Here is a 22,959-nt window from a genome sequence, read left to right as displayed (position 1 = left end):
CAAGGAGCCTGCTTCTCCCTCTGCCTGTGTCTCTGCCTCTGTGTGTGTGTGTGTGTGTGTGTGTGTGTGTGTGTCTATCATGAATAAATAAATAAAAATGTTTTAAAAATCTTAATTGAAAAAAAAAGAAAATAGATCCTGTAACGGATCTCTGAGATAACATCAAGTATATTAACATTTGCATTATGAGGGTCCTAGAAGAAGAGAGAGAAACGGTGCAGAAAACTTATGGAAGAAATAATAGCTGAAAAGTTCTCTAACCCGGGGAAAGAAAGAGATATCTAGAGAGTCCCCAACAAGATGAACCCCATGAGTTCCATATCAAGACATTAAAACATCAAAGATTAAAGGTAAAGAGAATCTTAAAAAGAGCAAGAGAAAAGTAAAAAAATTACTAACAAGGGAAACCCCATTAGGCTATCAGCTGATTTTTCAGCAGAAACATTACAGTGGCAAGATATATTCAAGTGCTGAAAGAAAAAAAAAATCTATGACCAAGGATACTCTACCCAGCAAAGTTATTATTCAGAATTGAAGGAGAGAGAAAGTTTCCCAGACAAGCAAAATTTAAAGGCATTCATTACCACTACCTGGCCATTAAAGGGACTTCTTTAAGCAAAACAGAACATAACTAGAAGATTATGAAAGGAAAAAAATTCATGGGTGAAAGCAAACATATAGTAAAGACAGTAGATCACCTACAAAGCTAGTATAAAGGTTAAAAGACAAAAGTAGTAAAATCAATTTTTTTTTAGTAAAATCAATTCTATCTAAAACATCAATGAAGGGTGTTACAACACAGAAAGATGTAAACTCTGACATCATATACAAAAAATGGGGGGAGTAAAAATGTAGTGCTTTTAGAATGTGTTCAAATTTAAACAACCATCAACTTAATATAGATTGTTATATACTCAGGATATCATATATGGGCCTCATGGTTACTATAAACTAAAAATTTGTGATACACACACAAAAATATAAAGAGAAAGGAATCTAAACAACACCAAAGAAAGTCACCAATCACAAGGGAAGAGAGCAACGAAGAAGAGAAAAACTACAAAAAATCCACAAAACAATAAGCAAGGCAATAAATACATGCCTATCAATACTTTAAATGGTCTACATGCTCCAATCAAAAGACACAGGGCAACTGACTGAATAAAGAAACAAGACTCATCTAATGCTGCCTACAAGAGGCTCAGCCTAAACCTAAAGACACATAGAGACTGGAAGTGAATGGATGGGAAACACATTCACTATGCAAATGAAAGCAGGAAAAAAGACAAACACACACCAGAATAGCAATACTTCTATCAGATAAAATAGACTTTAAAACAAGACTGTGTAGCAAGAGACAACGAAGGCAACAAGAGGATATAATAATTGTAAATACCTATGCCAAACACTGGAGTACCTAAATACATGAAGCAAATATTAACGGACATGAAGAGAGAAACTGATGGTAATACAATGATAGTAGGGCACTTTAACACCCCACTTTAACCAATGGATAGATCATCCAGGCAGAAAATCAATAAGGAAACAGTATCTTTAAACAACACCAGACCAGACAGACGTAACAGATATATATAGAACATTCCATACAAAATCACCACCAATACACATTCTTTTCAAGCACACATAGAACATTATCCAGAAAAGATCACACTAGGTCGCAAAGCAAGTCTACATAAATTTAAGAAGACTAAAATCATATCAAGCATCTTTTCTGACCACAATTGTATGAAACTAGAGATCAATTAAAAGGAAAAAAAAAACTAGAAAAAAGCACAAATACATGTAGGCTAAACAACAAATGAGTCAATGAAATCAAAGAGGATGGAGATATACACACACACACACACACACACACACACACACCTGGGAACAAATGAAAATAAAAACACAACAGTTCAAAATCTTTGGGATGTAACAAAGGCAGTTTTAAGAGAGAAGTTTATAGCAATACACACCTACCTCAAGAAACAAGAATAATCTCAAAAACTTACCCCTACACCTGTAGAAACTAGAAAGAGGAACAAAGCCCAAAGTTAGTAAAAGGAAGGAAATAATAAAGATCAGAGCAGACATAAATTAAATAGGAACTAAAAAAATAAAAATAGAAAAGATCAATGAAACCAAGAGCTAGTTCTTTAAAGGATAAACAAAATTGATAAATCTTTAGCCAGATTCATTAAGAAAAAAAAAAAAGGGCAAGAACTCAAAAGAACAAAATCAGAAATGAATGAGAAATTAAGATTGATACCACAGAAATACAAAGGACTATAAAAGACTAATACAAAAATTATACACCATCAAATTGGACGACCTAGGAGAAATAGATATAGAAACATATAATCTTCCAAGACTAAATCAGGAGGAAATAAAAAATCTGAACGGATTTCTGTTCAGATTACCTTGACACCAAAACCAAAGACACTACCAACAAAAAGAAAATGATAGACCAATATTCCTGATGAATACAGATACAAAAATACTCAACAAAATATTAGCAAACCAAATTCAACAATACACTAAAAAGTTCATTAACCAAGATCAAGTGGGATTTATTCCAGAGGAATTTATCCATGGATGGTTCAATATCTGCAAATTAATCAATATGATACACCACATTAACAAAATGAAGGGTAAAAACCATATGATCATCCCAATAGATACAGCAAAAGCATTTGACAAAATTCAACATCCATACATGATAAAATCTCTCAACAAAGTTGGGTCAGGGGGAACATCCCTCAACCTAATAAAGGCTATATATATGACAAACCCACAACTAACATCATACTCAACAGTAAAAAACTGAAAGCTTTTCCTCTAAGATCAGGAACAAGACATTCTTGCCATTTTTATTCAACACAGAGTAGCAAGTCCTAGCCATAGCAATCAGACAAGAAATAAAAACCACCCAAATCAGTAACAAAGAAGTGAAACTGTCACTATTTGCAAATAACATGATACTATATATGGAAACCCTAAAGACTCCACTAAAAATCATCAGAACTAATGAATACAGTAAAGTTGCAGGATACAAAGTTAACATACAGAAATCTGTTGCATTTCTATACATTAATAACAAAGTAGCAGAAAGTGAAGTTAAGAAAACAATCCAATAAAATTAAAAAAAAAACACAATCCCATTTATGACTATATCAAAAAGAATAAACTACTCCAGGAGAAAATTTAACCAAGGAACGGAAAGACTTGGTCCTCTGAAAACTACACAACACTGTTGAAAGAAATTGAATACCAAAAAATGAAAAGATACCACACCTACAGGTTGTCAGAATTAATATTGTTAAGAAGTCCATATTACCCAAAGCAGTCTACAGATCCAATGCAATCCTTTTCAAAATACCAATAGTATTTTTCAAAGAACTAGAACAAATAATTCTAAAATCTGTATAGAACCAAAAAAGACCATCAATAGGGCAGCCCGGGTGGCTCAGCGGTTTAGCGCCGCCTTCCGCCCAGGGTGTGATCCTGGAGACCCCGGATCAAGTCCCATGTCGGGCTCCCTGCATGAAGCCTGCTTCTCCCTCTGCCTGTGTCTGCCTCCCTCTCTCCCTCTCTCTCTCTCTCTCTCTCTCTCTCTCTCTCTCTTTCTCTCTCTCTCTCTCTGTATCTCATGAATAAATAAATAAAATCTTAAAAAAAAAAAAAGACCATCAATAGCCAAAGCAATCTTGAGAAACCACAAAGCTGGAGGTATCACAATCCCAGATTTCAAGCTATACTAGAAAACTATATAGTAATCAAAACAGTATCTGGCACAATACAGACTCCTAGGTCAACAGAACAGAACAGGTAGCCCCAAATAAACCCATGTTTACATATGGTCAATTAATCTACAACAAAAGTGGCAAGAATATACAATAGATAAAAGACAGTCTCATCAATAAGTGATGTTGAGAACACTAGACAGCTACAAGCAAAAAAAAAATAAAACCGGACCATTTTTGTACACCATACAACTTACATCATACACAAAAGTACACTCAAAATGGAATAGAGACCTAAATATATGGCTGGAAACTAGAAACTCGTAAAGGAAAACATAGTAATCTCTTGGATACTGGCCTTAGCAACACTTGTCTGGATCTGTCTCCTCATGTAACAGAAGCAAAAGCAAAAACAAACTATTGTGACTACATCAAACTAAAAAGCATTTGTACAGCAAAGGAAACTAACAAAATGAAAGGGCAGCCTACTAAATAATGATAACATTATTTGCAAAAGATATATCCAACAAAGGGTTAATATCCAAAATGTATAAAGAACTAATTCAATTCATGTAACACCCCCAAAAAATCAGATTTAAAAAATGGCAGAGAATCTGAATAGACAATTTTCCAAAGAAGACATCCAGATGGCCAAAAGACACATGAAAAGATGCTCAACATTCCTAATCGTCAGGGAAACGCAAATCAAAACCACAATGAGATATCCCCTCACATCAGTCAAAATGAGTGGTACCAAAAACACAAGAAGTTAAGTGTTGGCAAGGATGTGGAGAAAAAGGAACCTTCATGCACTGCTGGTGGGAAAGTAAGTTGGTGCAGCCACTATGGAAAACAGTATGGAGGTTCCTCAAAAAATTAAAAATAGAAGTGCCATTCCACTACTGGATATTCACCCCAAGAAAACTAAAACACTAATTCAAAAAGATATATGCACTCCTCTGTCTATTGCAGCACTGTGCCAAAATATAAAAACAACCCAAGTGTCTGGCAATAGATGAATGGATAAAGATATGGAATATTACTCAGCCATTAAAAAGAATGAAATCTTGCCATTCACAACACGGACGGACGGACCCAGAGGGTATTATGCTAAGTGAAATTAAGTGAAAAACAAAACAAAACAGAAACAGACTCATAAATACAAAGAAGTTGGAGGTTGCCAGAGGGGAGAAAGGTGGGGGTGACAGGCAACATAGGTGAAAGGAACTAAGAGATTCAAACTTCAAGGCTTTCCGGCGATGACAACCTCCCAAGAACATGCCTCTTGCAAATGACTTCCTCTATCCCTCCATGAAAGAATAGAGAGGAGGCACAAGAAGCAGAGCCCGGTGCAGAGCTCTAATTCCTTCCTCACGGATATAAAATCACCACCATCTGTAGCCATCCACAAATAGCAGTTTTATGTATTGGCTGTCCTTTGCCAACCTATAGGGAAGAAAAGCAAAGCTTCCAGGATGCTCCTTCAGACAGAAGCATCACTAAAAGCAACTTGAATCAAAATGAGTGGAAAACCATCCCAATAAACACATTTTAAATTTAAAAAAAAAAAAGGACACAAATTGCCAGTTATAAAGTAAGTAAATTCTGAAGATGAGAAGTACAGCATAGAGAATATAGTCATTAATTTTGTAGTAACTTTGTATGGTGGTGAATGGCAATTTATTGTGGTGAGTATTGTTGAACACTATGTTGTACACCTGGAACTAATATATTAGTGTACAACAAGGTCAACCATACTTCAACTTAAAAAATGTAAATGGACCAAACATTCCAATTAAAAGGCAGAGACTGTCAACCTGGATTAAAAACAAGACCTAACAATATGCTCCCTATATTAAAAAAAAAAAAAATGGACTTTAAATCCAAAGATAGAAGAGTATTTGCCCATAATTATTTCATTTTCTTTTATTTGAAAGCACAAAAGCAGGATCAGCACAGACCTATCAAAGGGTTTTAGGTCAGAGAAAAGTAAGTCATTCATTTCATACTTCTACAAACATGCACTAACACCAACTCTGTGTGCAAGACTTTGTGCTAGGTGCTTCAGGGAGATACCAAGAGAGGAGAACTGATGGTCTGTGCTAAAAGTGCCACAGAACTCAGAAGGACAGGAGGATGTAAACTGTGAGATTTCTTTGCTTGGGCTGAAGTATGGATGTAGGGGAGAAGGGCAGAGATCAGCCAAGGCTCTGTGGAGGTCACATAGCCCTGTACCCAAAGCACCAGGAGGTTCTGACAAAGTAATAATTTGGTGTTCATTATTCAATTTATTCTCTGAACTGAAAGTCCAGATATCCAGTTGAGTGGTTAAAAGCATGAACTTTAGCATGAACTTTAGTCAGGGATCTGGACTCCAGCTCTGCTGCAGACCACTCTGAGACCCAGGACAAATTACTTAGTGCTCCTAAGCCTCACTTTCTTCATGTGAAAAGGAAATAATTATTTCAGTGTTTCCAGGCTCTTTCAGGATGTCTAAAAGGAATGAGAGAATGTTGCAAAATGCACTATATATATAGAGTGTTTGCTTAATGCATTAATGTTCCTAGAGAAATGGAATGTACCCTCTACCCCTCAAAAAACAAAGCCTTCAATGATGAAGATAGCAAAAATGAAGAGCACAGCACTACATACAGTCTCTTAATAATGATAAATTAGAAAAAAATAGGCCAAAGATAAAATGAAGGTGAGGCAGAAAACAGTATCTTTCACGTAGGAGGCATGTAATGTTTCCAGGCCCTTTTGATGCCTGAATGACCCAAATAACAGAGGGACTAAAGTCTTGCAACCTTCCATTTGTACAACAGCAGTGCGCTGCAGGTATGTAAAACCATAAAGCAACTGGTGTGCCTTGCGATTCATGGCGGAATGCTTTAGAGTTTTTACATTACACAGAAGTGCAAGTTCCCAGAAGTGTCTATGAGGTTCCTTCGGGCAGTAAAGAGCAGGTGAGTGCAGGCAACAGCCACTGACAGCCACAAAGAGAAGTGAGGAGGAACCAGGAAGCCCTAAGGAAGCCCCTTGGGCAGCTGAGCACGAGCCACCATGGATGGGGACAGCTCTAGTTCTCCAAGAGGAACGAAAGCAAGTCTCTTTTTGAACTTTCGTCTCTGATTCTACTTTTACCACTTCTTACTGTTATTAGTGACAATGTCCATTTCTGCTCCCTGGTGGCTTCGCTACCTGCCTGCTCTCCATGTTTCTCTAGGACTTTGCTCCACTGCACCAGCGAATTCCCTCTCCCGGAGAGTATCCTGTATAGGGTGTCCTGTCACACACATCACAGGACACTGCTGTCCTTCAGACCTAGTCTTTTGCTGCTTCCCCTTAGCTCAGGCGCTGATTCCTGATCAGTCATGTGTAGCCGGGCTGCAGGGTCACAGGACTCAAGGTGTAGTGGCCTGTGTACACACGGACCTACTCATAGCTGTTGTGCCTGGAAGGCACTCCCAGTTCCCATGGCCCATGTGGGATCACAGGTTCACTTCAAGACTTTTTATATTTTTAAGTAATCTCCACACCCAACACAGGGCTTGAACTCAGAACCCCAAGACCAAGAGTCCCTACTGACTAGGTCAGACAGGTGCCTCACTTCAAAACATGGCAGGTCAAAGAACGTTCCCTGTCACGAGCTGCTCATAACTGCGGGGTCAACAGGGATCAGTTTTCGACGTCCAAGCGAGGTTTGAGAAAATCATAAGACCAAACTGAAAGAACTCTGAAGTGACTGGTTTGGTGTATAACATCTGAATAGAATTTTTTTAAGAGTTGGCAGGGACCTAAAAGGCCATCTGGTCCAAACCCACTCTGTGCAGTGATCCAGGTCCCAGAGTCTGTAACTAGCACAGAATAAAAGCCCTGAGGTCCCAACTTCTAGTCTGTGTTCTTTCCCTACACGGCAGTGAACATTAGTACTTAGTTCCAGTCACTAGCAATGACAAAAGGAGATCTGATTGAAAGAATATAACTTCATGCCAAGTAGAAGCTCAGGGCATTTTCAGGTAAACTGTATCCTTCATCCTGGCTAACCCATGCAATGAAGAGGAACAATAATGGGCATCTGTGGACTGGTATTCACTCTATCATAAGCCACATAAACATGATTTGCAATGTTCCGCCTTCATGGTGCCTTTGGTTAGGGAAAGAGATGAATCTCCCCCTACATCTTCTTGAAAATTTTAAAAAAACTAACTGAAGGCACAAAAAGGGTCACATGACAATTTGCATCCCTTGGATTTGCTAGGCAGAGTTACTTAGACAAATTACTCTCATGGGAACACTGTCCAAGTGCCTCCTCTGCGTCTCTCAAAGAAGCCAAGGTGAGCTTCTCTACCACCTTTTCTTGATCCATGTAAATTAAATAAATTAATGTAAATTAAATAAAAACTGTAAAACTCTTTATCATCCACACATGCTGTGGCACTCCAATTCTGAAACAAGACACTGGGATGCCTGGATGGCTCAGGGGTTTAAGCGCCCGCCTTTGGCCCAGCGTGTGATCCTGGAGACCTGGGATCGAGTCACACATCGGGCTCCCTGCGTGGAGCCTGCTTCTCCCTCTGCCTGTGTCTCCGCCTCTCTGTGTCTCTCAGGAATAAATAAAATCTTTAAAAATAAATAAATAAAAGGGGAACATAATAGGTTGAATGTTTAAAAAAAAATGAAACAAGACACCATTATATCTTACCATTTAAAAAAAAAAAAAAGATGCTGGACGTTTGAAAAAAATGTCCTATGCACTCTGCAGTCAGAAAAACCAAACACTGGCTTTCTGTGGCAAGCTGGAGGAATGTGTTGTAAAAGTATACATCCTTTTTTTTTTTTTAAAGATTTTATTTATTTATTCATGAGAGACAGAGAGAGAGAGGCAGAGACAGGCAGAGGGAGAAGCAGGCTCCATGCAGGGAGCCCGACATGGGACTCGATCCCGGGACTCCAGGATCACGCCCTGGGCCCAAGGCAGACGCTCAACCACTGAGCCACCCAGGTGTCCCAAAAAGTATACACCCTTTCTATGAATGCAAACCCATGACAGTAGGAAGTATAAAATACAGGCGCCTGGGTGGCTAAGTCAGTTAAGTGGCTGCCTTTGGCTTGGGTTATGATCTTGGGGTGCTGGGATCAGGCCCCATGTTGGGCTCCCTGCTCAGTGGGGGAGTCTGCCTCTCCCTCTGCCCCTCCCACTTGTGCCCTCTTTCTCACCCTCTCAAATAAAATCTAAAAAAAAAAAAAGTCAAAAATAATGCACAAGATTTTCTTGCAAAAGGTAATCTAGGAGTTTTACAAAACCCATGACAGCACTCCTTCAAAAACCCAGACTTGCCTCAGAATGTAAGTCAGCCATCAAGGGGGTGTGTGATGAGCAATCCAACTGCTGAAAACCCAGTGGGACCTTAACTCACAGGAAGGGGGAACTAATGGTCTACTGTAACTCTGCAAAACTCTACCTTGCAAACAGCACGGGGCCAAGATGCATCTGAATGCAAAGAAAGAATGAACGGTTTCTCCTTTTTTTTTTTTCCCCTTTTAATGATGTGGTCAGTTTGTTGTTATTGTGGGGTTTTTGAGATATGATTTACATACCATAAAATTTACCCCTTTAAAACGACTATATTTAGTTTTTAGTATATTCATAAGGTGTGCAACCATCACCACTATGTAATTAGCAGAATGTTTTCATTACCCACAAAGAAACCCTATACCAACCAGGAGTCACTCCTCCTTCCTCCTAGTCCTTGGCAATCAATAACTGGCTTCCTGTTCTATGGATCTGCCTATTCTGGACAGTTTGTGTAAATGGAATCACTCAACATGTGACCTTTGGTGTCTGACTTCTCTCACCTAATATAACATTTTCAAAACTGATCCATGATGTAGCACACACATTGGTTCTTCATTTCTCTTTATTGCCAAATAATATTCCATTGTGTGACTAAACCATTTTATTAATCCATTCATCACTTGATGAACCTCTGGGTTGCTTCCACTTTTTGGCTGTTATGAATAGTGCTGTCATGAACATTCATGTACAAGTTTTTGTGTGGATGTTTTCATTTCCCTTGGGTATATACCTTGAAGTGGAATTGCTGGGTCATATGGTAACTCCGTATTTGAACTTTTAGGAATTGCCAGACTATTTTCCACAGTAGCATATGCTGTGGCACTCCAATTCTGAAGCAAGACACCATTACATCTCACCACTGAAATTTTTTTTAACCAATTTACATATCTACCAACAATCTACGAGGGGTCCTAATTTCTCTACATCCTCACCAAACCTAGTCCATCTGATTGATTGTAGCCATCTTCATAGGCGTGAAGGCTACAGAACGATACGTGTCTCCCTGCAGTTTAGATATGTGTTTCCCTGATGATGAAAGACGTCAAGCATCTTTTCATGTGCATATCAGTCATCTGTGTTGGAGAAATATATTCAGATTCTCTGGTCATTTTTCTACTTGGGTTGTCCTTTTATTATTGGATTATAAAAGTTCCCTGATCAGATCTATGATATGAAAATCTCTCTCATCCTGTTGGGCTGTCTTTTCATTTTCTTGGTAGTATTCTTTAATGCACAAAAGTTTCTCATTTTGATGAGATCCAATATATTTTTTCCTTTGGTTGCTGATCTTCGTCAATTCTATTAATATACAGTTGTTTCCACGGAGAACAGACTACAATGACTAATTAGCCAAGTGTCTTCCTCAATTTTATTACAAATGTGATATAACAAACGGCTTATTCAGTTAGCATGTCTGCTCTCACTTCTCCCTTGGAAGAGAATAGGTGGTTGTGATTCGTTTGATGGAGAGGAAACAAATTGAGGCTTTCATATTATGGATTGGAATTATTATTATTTACTCAGAGAGTAAAATTGGGAATATAATCCTGAACGTCCAGGTGCTTCACTTGAACTTCTGCTGCCCGATGTCAACAGGCCCAACATCCTAGTACCCTCCTGTCCTGCGGCTCCCACCTCCAGGCCCCCCACTGGGGCTCCGGCTCCACCCTCTCTTCTGGCCCCTCACTGTGACCATTCCCCAAGGCTATCTCCACAGCCAGCTCCCTCTATATGCTGTCCCTGGCTGTCTTCAAGGCTCCTACTTTCACTAGGCCAGTCCTCACCTCCTTCTGCCCCTGGGCCCTACCAGCCCAGACACCTGCAGCACAGAAGCACCTTCTCTTCGAGCAACTGACCCCTCTGGGCTGTATGATGTCTATCTATCTTCTCCCACTCACCAGGCTTCAAACCTCAGAATCTTCTTTGATTCTTCCTTCTCCCGCTCCCCCACATCGATGCCACCTACCAGAGCAGCCTCTGACCCAGCATGGTTCTCTCTCCACCCTAATCCAGCCCTAGGGCACTGCCACACTGTTCCTCCTTGAATTCTCGTTTCACTCCTGCTCCTCTGCTCCAATCCCATGAAATACTCCCTGCCACCTAAAGTCCTCCGTAATGTGACCCAATCTGTCCTTCCCACCTCATCTGCTTCTACTTTTCTCATCACCAACCCTCCACTCCAGCCACACCATGCACCCACTGTTTCCGACATGCCCTGTTTCTATCCTGCAGGACGTCCACATGGTCATGCATGCCATCCCTCCTCCCCGGCCAGCCCCTTCTTTTCCACCTACCAATCCGCCCTCCTCAGTTCAATCCCGCTTCCTTCATTAACCCGCCCCTCTCTGTTCATTCCTGAATCACCTGTCTCTACCATTTCCTGGACCCTCAACCATTCATTCTAGTTGCTCGGATGAGATACGTTCCTGTTCCAAAGCCCCACATCCCCCTGAGGGTACAAATAAACACTGAGCACCCATAGGTACTCTTGCTAGGCATCAGAGCTACAATAAAGGGAGGAAAAGACAAAAATTCTGGGATTGCCTCACAGAACTCAGGGGCAGGCCCAAGGGGTTGGTAACGACTAATTAAAGAATTGTATTCAAGGGGTGCCTGGGTAGCTCAGCTGGTTAAGCGTCTGACTCTTGATTTCGGCTCAGTTCATGATCTCAGGGTTGTGAGATCAAGCCCTGCATCGGGCTGTGCACTCAGCAGGGAGTCTGCTTGAGATCCTCCCTCTCCCTCTACCTCTGCCCCTCCCCCAGCTCAGGTATGCTCTCTCTCTCAAATAAATAAATCTTAAAAAAAAAAAAGTTATATTCAATAAATGTGCTCTTTCAACTGTGCTAAATTCTACAAAGGAAAAGTACTGAGCATCAGGAAGGCACAGGGCAGGGAGAAAAGGCCCTCATTAGGTTGTTCAGGACAGGCTCTGCAGGAGGAGGGTAAGTTCTTCTTTAGGTAACCTGCCTTCTCTCGCTACATGTCCTGAGTTCCTGGAGGTAGGCCCTGCTTCATTGGCCCTCTTAGTGGTCTTAGCACATGGCATAACAGGTGAAGGAATCCGTGAGTGACTCTGGTACAGGAAGGGGAGGATTCTGGAGCAGGAAAGCATATCATCCAGAAACTAAACAGACCGGGAAACAGCCCTGGGTTCAAAGCCCAGCCCTGCCACTCATAAGCTCTGAGCATATTATTTGACCTCTCCATGCCTCAAAACTAACCATCTCCCTCACAGAGTGGCCGTGAAGACTCTGTGTAAGTATATATGCAAAGCCCTATGCAGGCCTAGTACATGAAAGCACCCAATAAACAAATGGTGGCTACTGGCATCCTTATCATTATTTGTATTATTGTTAGAGGACTCAAAGGCAGGAAATGAGCTCTGAGAGTCATAGATTAGGTTATCAAATTTGGGCCAACTCACTACTGAGACTTCTTCTGAGTCTGGATTTTCTATGGTCTACAAAGGCAATGTGCCCAGGAGGGTTTCCCTGAAAGCACACAAGGCTCTTGCCAGTCCATGATCTCCCCAAAACTTGCTCTGCTTGAGGTCTGGTTTCCTGCTCTGACTGACTTCACACTTTAAGGCCCCAGGAATCTGAGGAAAAAGAGAAGCTAAGGCCAAAGGTCATCATGGCCACTTCCTAGTTTGCCTGGCACTTATCTATAAAAGGAAACACAAAAGAACGCTTCACCCTTCCAAATCTGGCCGCTCTCTTCTGCTGGCTGTCTCCATCCATCCTCCCCCAACTGGGGGCAAGAGGGTAGTGCAGGGTACAGCAGGTGAAATAACGGCCTGCCAAAGACGTCCAAGTCCTGATTCTTAGAATCATACATATGTCAAGTTACATGGCAAAGAGAAATTAAGGCAGCAGGTGGGATTAAAGCTGCCACGCACCTGACTGTAACACAAGGACATGTTCCTGGGTTATCTAGGTGAGCCCAATGCAATCACAGGGTTCTTCAAACGTGGAAGAGGAAGCAGAAGTCAGTGTCAGAATGATATAGGAAAGACTCAACCGGCTACCGATGGCTTTGAAGATGGAAAAAGGGCCATGAGCCAAGAAATGTGAGCAGCCCCTAGAAGCTTGAAAAGGCACTGAAATGGATTTTCCCCTAGAGCTTCCAGAAAGGAATTCAGTCCTGCTGAAACCTTAATTTTAGCCCAGTGAGACCCATTTTGGACTTCTGCCCTCCAGCACTGTAAGATAATAAATCTCTGTTGTTTTAAGCCACTAAGTTTGTGGTAATTTGTTATAGAAACAACAGAAACTAATACACAGAGCTAATGCAAATAAATACGAATGTACTGTTCTCTCCCTGGGGCTTTAGGGCTTCAGAGGCAATGCCTAGAGTCAGAGCGGGGGCAGCCAGTAAATGCTACTACCTTTTACACAACAGGCTTTAATAAAAGGATGCTTAAAATACTTCTTAAGAGGCACTGGTGCAGTAGAAAGAGTTTGAGGGCAGGCGGAGCTTGATCCGGTTTATCAGCTATGTGAGTTTTCCATACTTTCCTTAACTCCCCTGGGCCTCAGGTCCTCATCCACCAAAATCAGGATGACCACCCCACAGGAGGTGAAAGTTACAAAAATTAAATGGGGCCCTGGGGATGACAGAGCTTGGCCCCAAGGAAGCAGTCAGTAAACAGCTACTCTTCCAGCCTCCTTCCTTCTACAAAGTCTCAAGGATTAGGCACACTCACAGAATGTCCTAGTTCATTCCTCTCCCTTATAGATGCAAAGATAGAAGAGCAGAAGCCCATCTCCTTCAACCTACCCAAGAAGTTGGGAGTCAGGCTGAGCTCCATACACTCATTTATTCAACAGATCTTTATCGTAAGGCCAGGGCTAAGGTGGCAAGCAAAACGGACTGGTCTCTATCTTCACGGAGCTTACATGCCAGCAGAACCGACGTTCATAAAGTGCCAGGCAAACAAATACACGGTCCCATCACGGATAGATAGCTACAAGGGAGAGGTGCGCAGGCCGTGAGGGACGAGATCAGAGGGTGGATGCGATCTAACCAGGACGATCTAACCAGGACGTCAGAGATGCTTTGTGGAAAACAGCTAAGAGCTGAAGGACGATTAGCGTTAACTAGATGACACAGGGATAAAACAAAAAGGCCCGATGGTGAGGGTAAAGCCTAAATAAAAGAAGGCCAGCATGGCTGGAGGGTAGAGAGAAAAGGGGAAGAAGGGAAGGAAGGGGAAGAAAAGAGTTCTCTGGTTTGACTGGCTGGGTGATGGGTTCCATTCCCCAAAACAGGAAACACTGGAAGAGGGCCATGCTGGAGGCAAGGGGGGGTGGTGGATCATGAGGTCAGTAGCGGATGTACGGGGTTTAGGTTTAGGGTACTTCTGGGACGTCTCAGCAGAGCTAGCGCCTGGGCATTTGGATATATAAGATACGTAAGTTTGGAGTTTACATGGAACCTCTGGGCTGGGAGTGTAAACCTGGTGTCACATGTGAGCAAACAGTGATGGAAGCAGAGAGGGGGCCTGGGTAGGACGGCCTATTAGAGACACAAGGAGGCCTCTGACAAACATTTAACACCCAAAAGCTGGAAGGTGACTGCAAAGGCAGCTGCAAGGAGCAGGTCTGGGAAGCAGAGTGTCACATCACATATGAGAGCAGAGTGTATCCAGGAGGAAGAAGTGGTCAACATTATCCAACATTACCATAAGATTCCGTAAGACGCCACCTGACTGATGAGATTCTGCTTGCCCAGCTGGGTGACAATACTGGGGAGACCTGATGTCCAGGAGGTGAGGCCTATTAGATATTCTCCCTGGGAAGTGACTCAGATATTAAGAAGTTCAAATGTTACCTGCTTCCTAAGGAAAAACAAACATCAGAGCAGAGACCTGTTGAATCCAATGGCCTGGCCTCAGGAACTGGCTCAAACCAGAGTACAGAAAAGAGCAGATACTGGCCTGAACACATCCCCTGTCCCAAGGCTGGTTAAATATGTATAGCTTTAAAACTAGGGCAATACTTGAGACCTGACACCGGGGCGCAGGGCAGGGGGCTCCTCCTCTTCCGCAGGTACCCAGCTGGCAAGGCGCCTGGACTGGAGCCTCCCACTGAAGCAACAGCAGAGCCCTGTTTTCCAGCCCTTCTGCCCCCAGCACTGAATCCACTTACCTGGTAAGACTCCTGGACCTTGGACTCTGTCCGTCTCCTTTTCCTGCTCGTCTGCTCGCTCTGAGTTCTCAACCACCTGATCCAACTCCTCACTCAGCTAAAGGGGGAAACAAAGAGGGCAAACCGGTCAGCTATAGCAGCCTTGCTGGTCGGGACTGGAACGAGAAAGCAGAAACTGCCTTTCAATTGTCACACACACATACCACGATGTAGGGTGTGTTATACCAATTCTACAGATGAGGACACTGAAGCTCAGAAAGTCACGTAACTTCCTGTATACTGGTTTCCCAGGGCTGCTGTAACAAAGCACCATGGGCTGCAAGGCTCAAAATAACATAACTGTATTCCCTCACGGTCCCGGAAACTAGAGATCTAAAATCAAGGTGTTGGCTGGGTTGGTTCCTTCCGAGGGCTGTGAGGAAGAATCTTTTCATGGCACTCTCCTAGCTTCTGGTAATGGTGGGCAAGCCTCAGCGTTCCTTGGCCTGTAGATGCATCTCATCTCCAATCTCTGCCTCCATCCTCACACGGAGTCTCTGTGTCTCTGGTCTCCACACGGTCATCTTCTTATAAGGACACCATATTAGATTAGGGCCCACTCTATTCCAAAATGACCTCATATTAACTAATTACATCTGCAATGACCCTATTTACAAAGAAGGCCATTTTTTTAGGTAACGGGCTAGCACTCCCCACATATCTTCTTGGAGGGACATAATCTAACCACAACACTTTCCATGGCTACAGAGCCAGAAGTCAAATCCAAGTTGGTCTAGTTCCAAAGCCTATGATCTTAACGGCTTCCCAGAGGAGGAGGAAACGCAGCTAAGAGTCTGCTGAGAGAGAGGAGGAAACTGCAGTTGGTAGCAGGGCTCTGCAGGACCCTGGCTCATGTCCACCGACTCAGGCTGCAAACGACAGAGAGCAAAATGGGGAAGGCAGTCCATTCCAGAGATAGATGCTGATTAACAGCCTGGTGGTAGGCAACTTCAACCTCCCCTCATCAGTGTTCTCACCTGCCAAATGGGGGAAACACCACTGAGAAGGGGGGGGCGGGGGGTGTCTGTGGGTGGCTCAGCAGTCAGGCACCTGCCTTGGGGGAAGACGCCATGAGATACAGGCAGTGGGAACACACCGCAAGAGGTTTCAGGAGCTCTCCTGGACAAATAAAGGATGTCAGTTCTGGGAAGGCCCAGAGTTCTTTGATCCAAGTCTCACCCAGTTTGGCCCAACCCAGTTTCCTTCCTGACTACCTGCAGCCATAATGAGCCCACTCCTTGCCTGCCCCAACCCCAAAGCCAAAATCTCCCTTCAGCAAAGAAACGTTAACTCAGAGCTAGGTCCACTCTCAGAAGGATCCAGGCAAGATAGATGCAGGCCACTCTCTGGGAGGCCTTCTTCTGAAGAAGGCAAGAGACAGGGTTTTCAAAACAAGGCACTGAAGAAGGTAAGGGGGAGGGTCCTTCCAGTGTCTTCCATCTTGGAGTGCCCCCAAATAGAAAGTTGACTCCACCTTTGGCTTTGCCCCTGCAAGCAGGATAACTGCTCATATTTTAATAAGCATTTTGGGAGCCCTGCTAGGGAAGGAGATACTGCAGGTTATGTATGGATGGCGAGCAACGTGGTCCTACAAACCAAGACCCCAAAGCTCCCCAGAAGCAGGAGCTACCCACGTCCTGTTAACAAGAGCCATCGTTCACTGAGGGGTCACTCCCCGCCAAGCACTGAGCTAAGCACTTTCCATATACCAACTCACTGGTATATGAGATAAGGACTATCACTATCTTCCTTTGCAAATGAAGAAACCCAAAGCTCAAGAAAGTTAAGTGACCTGACAGATGGCCAGAAGCAGAGCCAGAATAGGAACACAGACTTTCTGACTTCAAAACAGTATTTATCCACTATGCTCTACTTCCTGTAAACCTAAAAACTTTCAGAGGAAAGACACACTCTTTCCTCAGAATTCCCTCACTGTCTAGGGTATAGAATCTAGGAGCCCACAGAATCCACAGCACTGGTTAAAATTCATCTGGTTTCTTTTGGATAAAGGAGAGAGTAGGAAAAATACAGAAATTTGTCCCAAAGTCAGATTCCAAACCAGGTCCTGTACTAAAAATTAGCAAGTTTTAGGTAAGTCCCAGCTGCCTTCAATCCCAACTAAGCCATCTGCTTTCTCTAATCCACAGAGTATTATTTACAAAGGGAGGAACGTACATCAATATTGGTCAGTATTGATCAAGATGGCAGGAAGTACAAACGAGCAAGATCTGCAAAATGCTAGTCTGATCCGGGAAGTCAGTCTCCCTCCCTGAATAATGGTAGGGCAGGGATTTTAACCAATGGAGTTTGAGAGCGAGTTAAAGAAATGGTGTGAGAAAGGGGAAAAAGGGACAGGAAAGCAGGTGCACATTGGTAAACAGTGAGTTTCCAGCATGGTTTGAATATAGGTGGGTGAGGGATCCCTGGGTGGCGCAGCGGTTTGGCGCCTGCCTTTGGCCCAGGGCGCGATCCTGGAGACCCGGGATCGAATCCCACATCGGGCTCCCGGTGCATGGAGCCTGCTTCTCCCTCTGCCTGTGTCTCTGCCTCTCTCTTTCTCTCTGTGACTATCATAAATAAATAAAAATTAAAAAAAAAATATAGGTGGGTGAGAAGATAATCCAACATACAGCTCTGAGCTGTGCAGCTTTGAAAGCTGCTAAGAAGTCTGGACTGTTGGGGCAGCCTGGGTGGCTCAGTGGTTTAGCACCTGCCTTCGGCCCAGGGCATGATCCTGGACACCCGGGATTGAGTTCCACGTCGGGCTCCCTGCATGGAGCCTGCTTCTCCCTCTGCCTGTGTCTCTGCCTCTCTTTCACTCTCTCTCTCTCTCTCTCTCTGTCTCTCATGAATAAATAAATAAAATAAAATAAAATAAAAAAGAAGTCTGGACTGTTGCGGGTAGATCAAGGCAAGGCCAGCATCAGGGGTCTATTAAAAGGGATGTGGTGGGATCATGGCAGGGCCTCAAAACAAACCTGCACAGCATGGAAGACACCAAAGGGAGAGGTGGTAACACACAGCGTCTCTCAGGTGGCCAGAGCAGACATAAGGACACAAACCTGAGGGCCGAAGATGTGGAACCCACCCAACTTGCAAGTGAGGGGACCACCGCGCGGGGCACGGGGGAAGATGATCACCAGAGATGACCAGGGTGTAAGGCCAGACAAGAGGTGGAGGGCAGGTCACTAGTTCCAGGGAGCCAGGAGGTCTGCGGGAAAGCTGGAACCCGTAGCTCAGGACCAACAAGAAAGAGACAAAGAGCTGGAAAAGTGATAGTAAAAGTGGTGGGAGGAGGCGGTTGAGGGCTGGTGAGAAAACCCGAGCACAGCGCGGAGCACCTGGGTGGCGGGGGCGAAGGCACCTTTCCAAAGTCGGGCGGCCCCCAAACAAGCCCCGCTTATCCCCGCCACGTACACCTGCAAGGGGCCACGAGGCCTTGGGCTAGCAGAGGGGCTGCTACCCCGGCACGTCCGCTGCAGCCGGGAGCGGGGCGCCGGTGCCTCCACTTGTTGCAAGGCACAGCCGAGGTCAAGGCCGGCGCGCGGCAGCCCGGGCAGCCCGGACCCGACGCCGCTTTAATCATTCACCTGCCGGTTACGGGTCGCGGCTCCGGGGCCCCGGCTCCATCCCGCGCCCGCGGCATCCGGGGGAGGCTCGGCGTCCCGCCTCCTTCCCGCTCCGCTCCTCCGCACGCGGGGACCCCCCCCCCGGGGCCCCCCCCGCACTCCTCGGAAAGCGCGCACGACCCGCCGCGACCCCCCCCCGCCCCCGGGACCCGGCTCCCGAGCCCCACGACAAACTTTGCTTCGGCGCCCCATTGCCTTGTACCTCCTGGTAGGATGTGGAAAGCTCCTGCCGGATCATGGCACTGACGCGAGCCGAGGCACCCCCGACACCGCTGCGGCCCGGGAGAAGCCGCGGGGCGAGCACCCCGACCGCAGCCTCCCAAGCTGCCGGCTCCGCGAGGCGAAACCGGTTCGGAGGTGCGGCCCGGAGACCGGGCGGGGCGGCCCTCCGCGCCTGCGCCTCGCTCCCGCTGGAGCCGCGAAGGACGCCGGGAAATGTAGTTCTGGGCGAGAGGCGCCTCTCGGCCACCCCGGAGCGGCACAGCCTGAGCCGCGTTTAAGCCGAGGGTATTCTAGAAGGCACGTGCTCTCTCTCCATCTCTCGCTTCCTCTGTTTGTTGGAGGAGGAGGGACGGAGGAAATGAGTGGAAGTGCAATAAAGAGGTCAAGTCAGATATGTGGGAGAGCCTAATCTATAACTGCAAGAGGCAGCCTGGTGGTTTATAACCACTAATAAGTGTGTCCTGCAGGGCACTTTTTATCTTACAAAGCACTTTCACTTATATCATTCCCTCGATCCTGCAAGGAACTGTGCGAGCCAGACATCTTTCTCCCTGTTTTACAGATGGGGAAACTGAGGAACCTCGTTTCAGAAAGGATTTGGGAAGGGCAGCAATGAAGTTTTGGTGGTGGTTGTTTTTGTTTTGGTTTTGGTTTTGAAGTGAAGGTTATTTAATCCAGGGATGGACTCTACAGGATCCAAGTGCTTTCCATTATTCCTAGGGCAGACACTTGGAGTCAGGATCCCTCTGCTCTTGGCCAGGCCCCCTGCCTCTCTCCCGCAGGTCTTGTAGTACCCTCCTCTCTTTGCCTAAACCGTGCCCTGCTCACAGGCCTTAATGACCCTAAACAGATCATGCAACAAAACCCCAAAGCGCTGTTCCCTGCAGCAGAAGCCTTCTGTCCTGAACGTGGTGGAGAATATGGTGTTTGCCTTGTAGTCCAGTGGATCTGAGGACGGCATCTTCCCATCCTCCCACTGCCTGAAGGGCTATTCTTTGTGGCCACCCCAGGGCTGATTAGTGGTGAGGCAAATAAAGGTCGCTTATGGTTTGGTGAATGCTACTCTGTGTCCTGGCAGCTGCAGCTCTGCAACACCCTGCATGCAGGCCACTCGGGGCCTCTTCCCTCCTCAGCCGCAACCACAGTAGCACCAACCACATCAAAGCCCCCTGCACCTCCAGATCATTAGTAGTGGGAGGCCTCCCTCCCCTCTTCTGACCACCCTCCCCATCCTGGGTTCCTAAGTCTTGCATCTTTAATGGGACTGTGTATATATTTATAGCCCCTAACATATTGAAGCTGCTCAACAGTGTTCAATTTATGAATGGAACACTTATTCCAGCCATCTAACTGTTGTTTGTAAATACAAATGACAACAAACAACTCATTAAATTCCTAGCAAACAACTCATCAAATTCCTAGCTGTATTAATACAAGTTTGGTTGATAGAGTGGGTCACATAATCATAGATTTTTAGAGCTGGAAGGAACCAGAAAAATCTACTTCAGCCCTATCATTCCTTTCTACTCTTTGTTGCTGTGGCCAAACTGGAAAAGTACAGAGTCCCACCTTTGAAGGAGATACTGGTGCAACAACATTTAACATGGTTTTACAAATACAGCACTGGGCACTGGGATAGAGAAACAAATGGAATACTCTCAGGTCTTTGTCCTTCTGGCTCTTCCATGCCAGAATGGAGAAACCATGAACACATAAATAGAATTTTCTGTATTAGCTTTTCCTAAATCCTTTCCTCCCTTTCTTTTATGAGCACATACGCATCAATCAGGCTTTCATCCTCTCCACTCCACAGAGATATGCTTGTCAAGGTCACAAATGACCTCAGAGTTGTCAAATCAGATGTCCATTTCCCTATCCTCCTCTTTTCTAATTTTTTTAGTATAGTTGTAACACAATGTTACATTATTTTGAGCTGCACAACAGAGTGATTCAACAAGTTTATAGGTTGTGCTGCGCTCACAAGTGTAGCTACCATCTGTCACCATACAATGCTATTATAATATCATTGATTATATTCCCTATACTGTGCCTTTTATCCCAGTGGCTCATAAGTTCCATAACCACATCTCTCACTCCCCTTCCCCCATTTTGTCCATCCCCTCTAGCAATCATCAGTTTGTTCTCTGTATTTATAGGTCTGATTCTGCTTTTTCTTTGTTCATTTGTTTTTTTAACCCCTTTCTTCATCTGCCAGCGGCATTGGCCTCAGCCGCTCCTCAGCTCCCTGTCTCCTTTCCTCCTCTGGCTTCCAGGACCCCAGATGCTCCCACTTTGCCTCCTGTCTCACTCACTGCTCTCTCTCCAGGCTCCTTTGCTGTCTCTCCCCATCCACTCAATTCTCCAAGATGGCATTCCCAAGCTAGGTCTCTGATCGCCTTTCCACTCACTCCCTAGGGGTTAGTGAAATGGGCTCCTCTCTAGTCTCATGGTTTGAATTACCATCTGTATCCCAAAGATTCTTGTTATGGGTTGAATTGTGTTCTTCAAAAAGATATGTTGAAGTCCTAACCCTTGGTATCTCAGAATGTGACCTCATTTGGAAATAGATTGTTGTAGACATGCTAGATACAATGAGATCATACAAAGTAAGGTGATCCCTTCATCTGTTATGACTCAGGTCTTTACACAAAGATGGAAGATGATAGGAAGATGGACACACAGGGAGAATGCCCTGTTACAGCAGAAGCAGAGATCACAATGATGCGTCTCCCAACCAAGGTGGGTTTAACTATTCACCTGCTGCTTACCGATGAAAACGCATTTTTCACAGAGGGCAGAGACTGGCCCTTGGCTGGGTTTCCACTGAATTTAGTTAAGAGGAAGCATTGCTCGGAGATTGGAGGGGGTCAGGACAAGAGAGAAGCCAGGGTTCTTCTTTTCCTGGCTCCCTGTTCCTAGAAGTTTCCCTTCCATGGCTCCAGCCCCCAAAGGCTTTTTGTGGTTCTAGCTGGTGACCCAGGTCCCTAGACTCTAATACTACCACCCTCTCCCTTCTAAGGGTAGGATGGTGTTAACTTTCCTGCTGTTTCTAATCTTCTGGTTACCTCAGGGATTCTTCTCAGCCTCCTTCAGCCCCTGTGCAACCAACTGTCTTATTACAAATCATTCTGTTTGGGACGCTTGGGTGGCTCAGTCAGTTAAGCGTCTGCCTCCAATTCAGATCGTGATCCTAGGGTCCTGGGATCAAGCCCCACATCGGCTCCCTGCTCACTGGGAGCCTGATTCTTCCTTCTCTTCCCAGCTCGTGCTCTCTCTCTCTCTCTCTCAATAAATATATAAATAAAATATTTTTAAAAAATCATTCTGCTTCTCTTAGAACATTCTGTATTCTCTTTGCAGGTGACTGATTGATTTGGGAAGACGAATCTGGGTTCAAGTAGGAAAGGGCAATCAGAGGAATGCCTAGAAAAATCCAAGGGCATATATGAGCATGCTATTAAATCCTAGACTTATACTCAGTATCTCAGAGAGGGGAAGCTAGATCTGATCAGTAGAAATTATAGGGAGTATCTTCTGGCTCAAAGAAATTACTAACAAATAGAACTGTAGAGAGAAAGGGCTCAAGCAAAGAAGCAGCACACTATATGGCAGGGACATTATTAAGGAGCATGATGCATCAGGAAGGGGATGATATTCTATTCAAGGGCTTAGAAGGGCCTCTTCTTACCTGAAGATCCTGTGACACAGTGTAACATAGATTCTGCACGCTGCAGCCTACACGGACTTTCACATCCATTATCATTTTTGGTTTCAGCACAATTCCATCAAGGAGGCAGGCTGGTATGTTACTAATA

General features: G+C 44.5%; 1 protein-coding gene across 2 annotated transcripts in view; it reads right to left on the bottom strand.

The window, feature by feature from the left end:
* The window catches only part of PACC1 (proton activated chloride channel 1), a 38,477-nt gene extending 19,196 nt beyond the window's left edge, over positions 1-19,281 (bottom strand). For both annotated transcript variants that reach the window (XM_055319569.1, XM_055319570.1), the window contains exons 1-2: positions 19,125-19,281; positions 15,255-15,351 (exon numbers count right to left, since the gene is read on the bottom strand). In XM_055319569.1, coding sequence (XP_055175544.1) covers positions 15,255-15,351; positions 19,125-19,160 — 133 coding nt within the window. In that variant the 5' untranslated portion in view covers positions 19,161-19,281. The remainder of the gene's footprint in view (positions 1-15,254; positions 15,352-19,124) is intronic.
* Positions 19,282-22,959: the final 3,678 nt, after the last annotated feature.

Source organism: Nyctereutes procyonoides, unplaced genomic scaffold, assembly GCF_905146905.1.
Source record: "Nyctereutes procyonoides isolate TBG_1078 unplaced genomic scaffold, NYPRO_anot_genome, whole genome shotgun sequence".
In the NCBI taxonomy this organism is placed as follows: Eukaryota; Metazoa; Chordata; class Mammalia; order Carnivora; family Canidae; genus Nyctereutes; species Nyctereutes procyonoides.
Note: the sequence above shows the minus strand (reverse complement) of the source record. Positions and strands in the feature narration are given on the sequence as shown.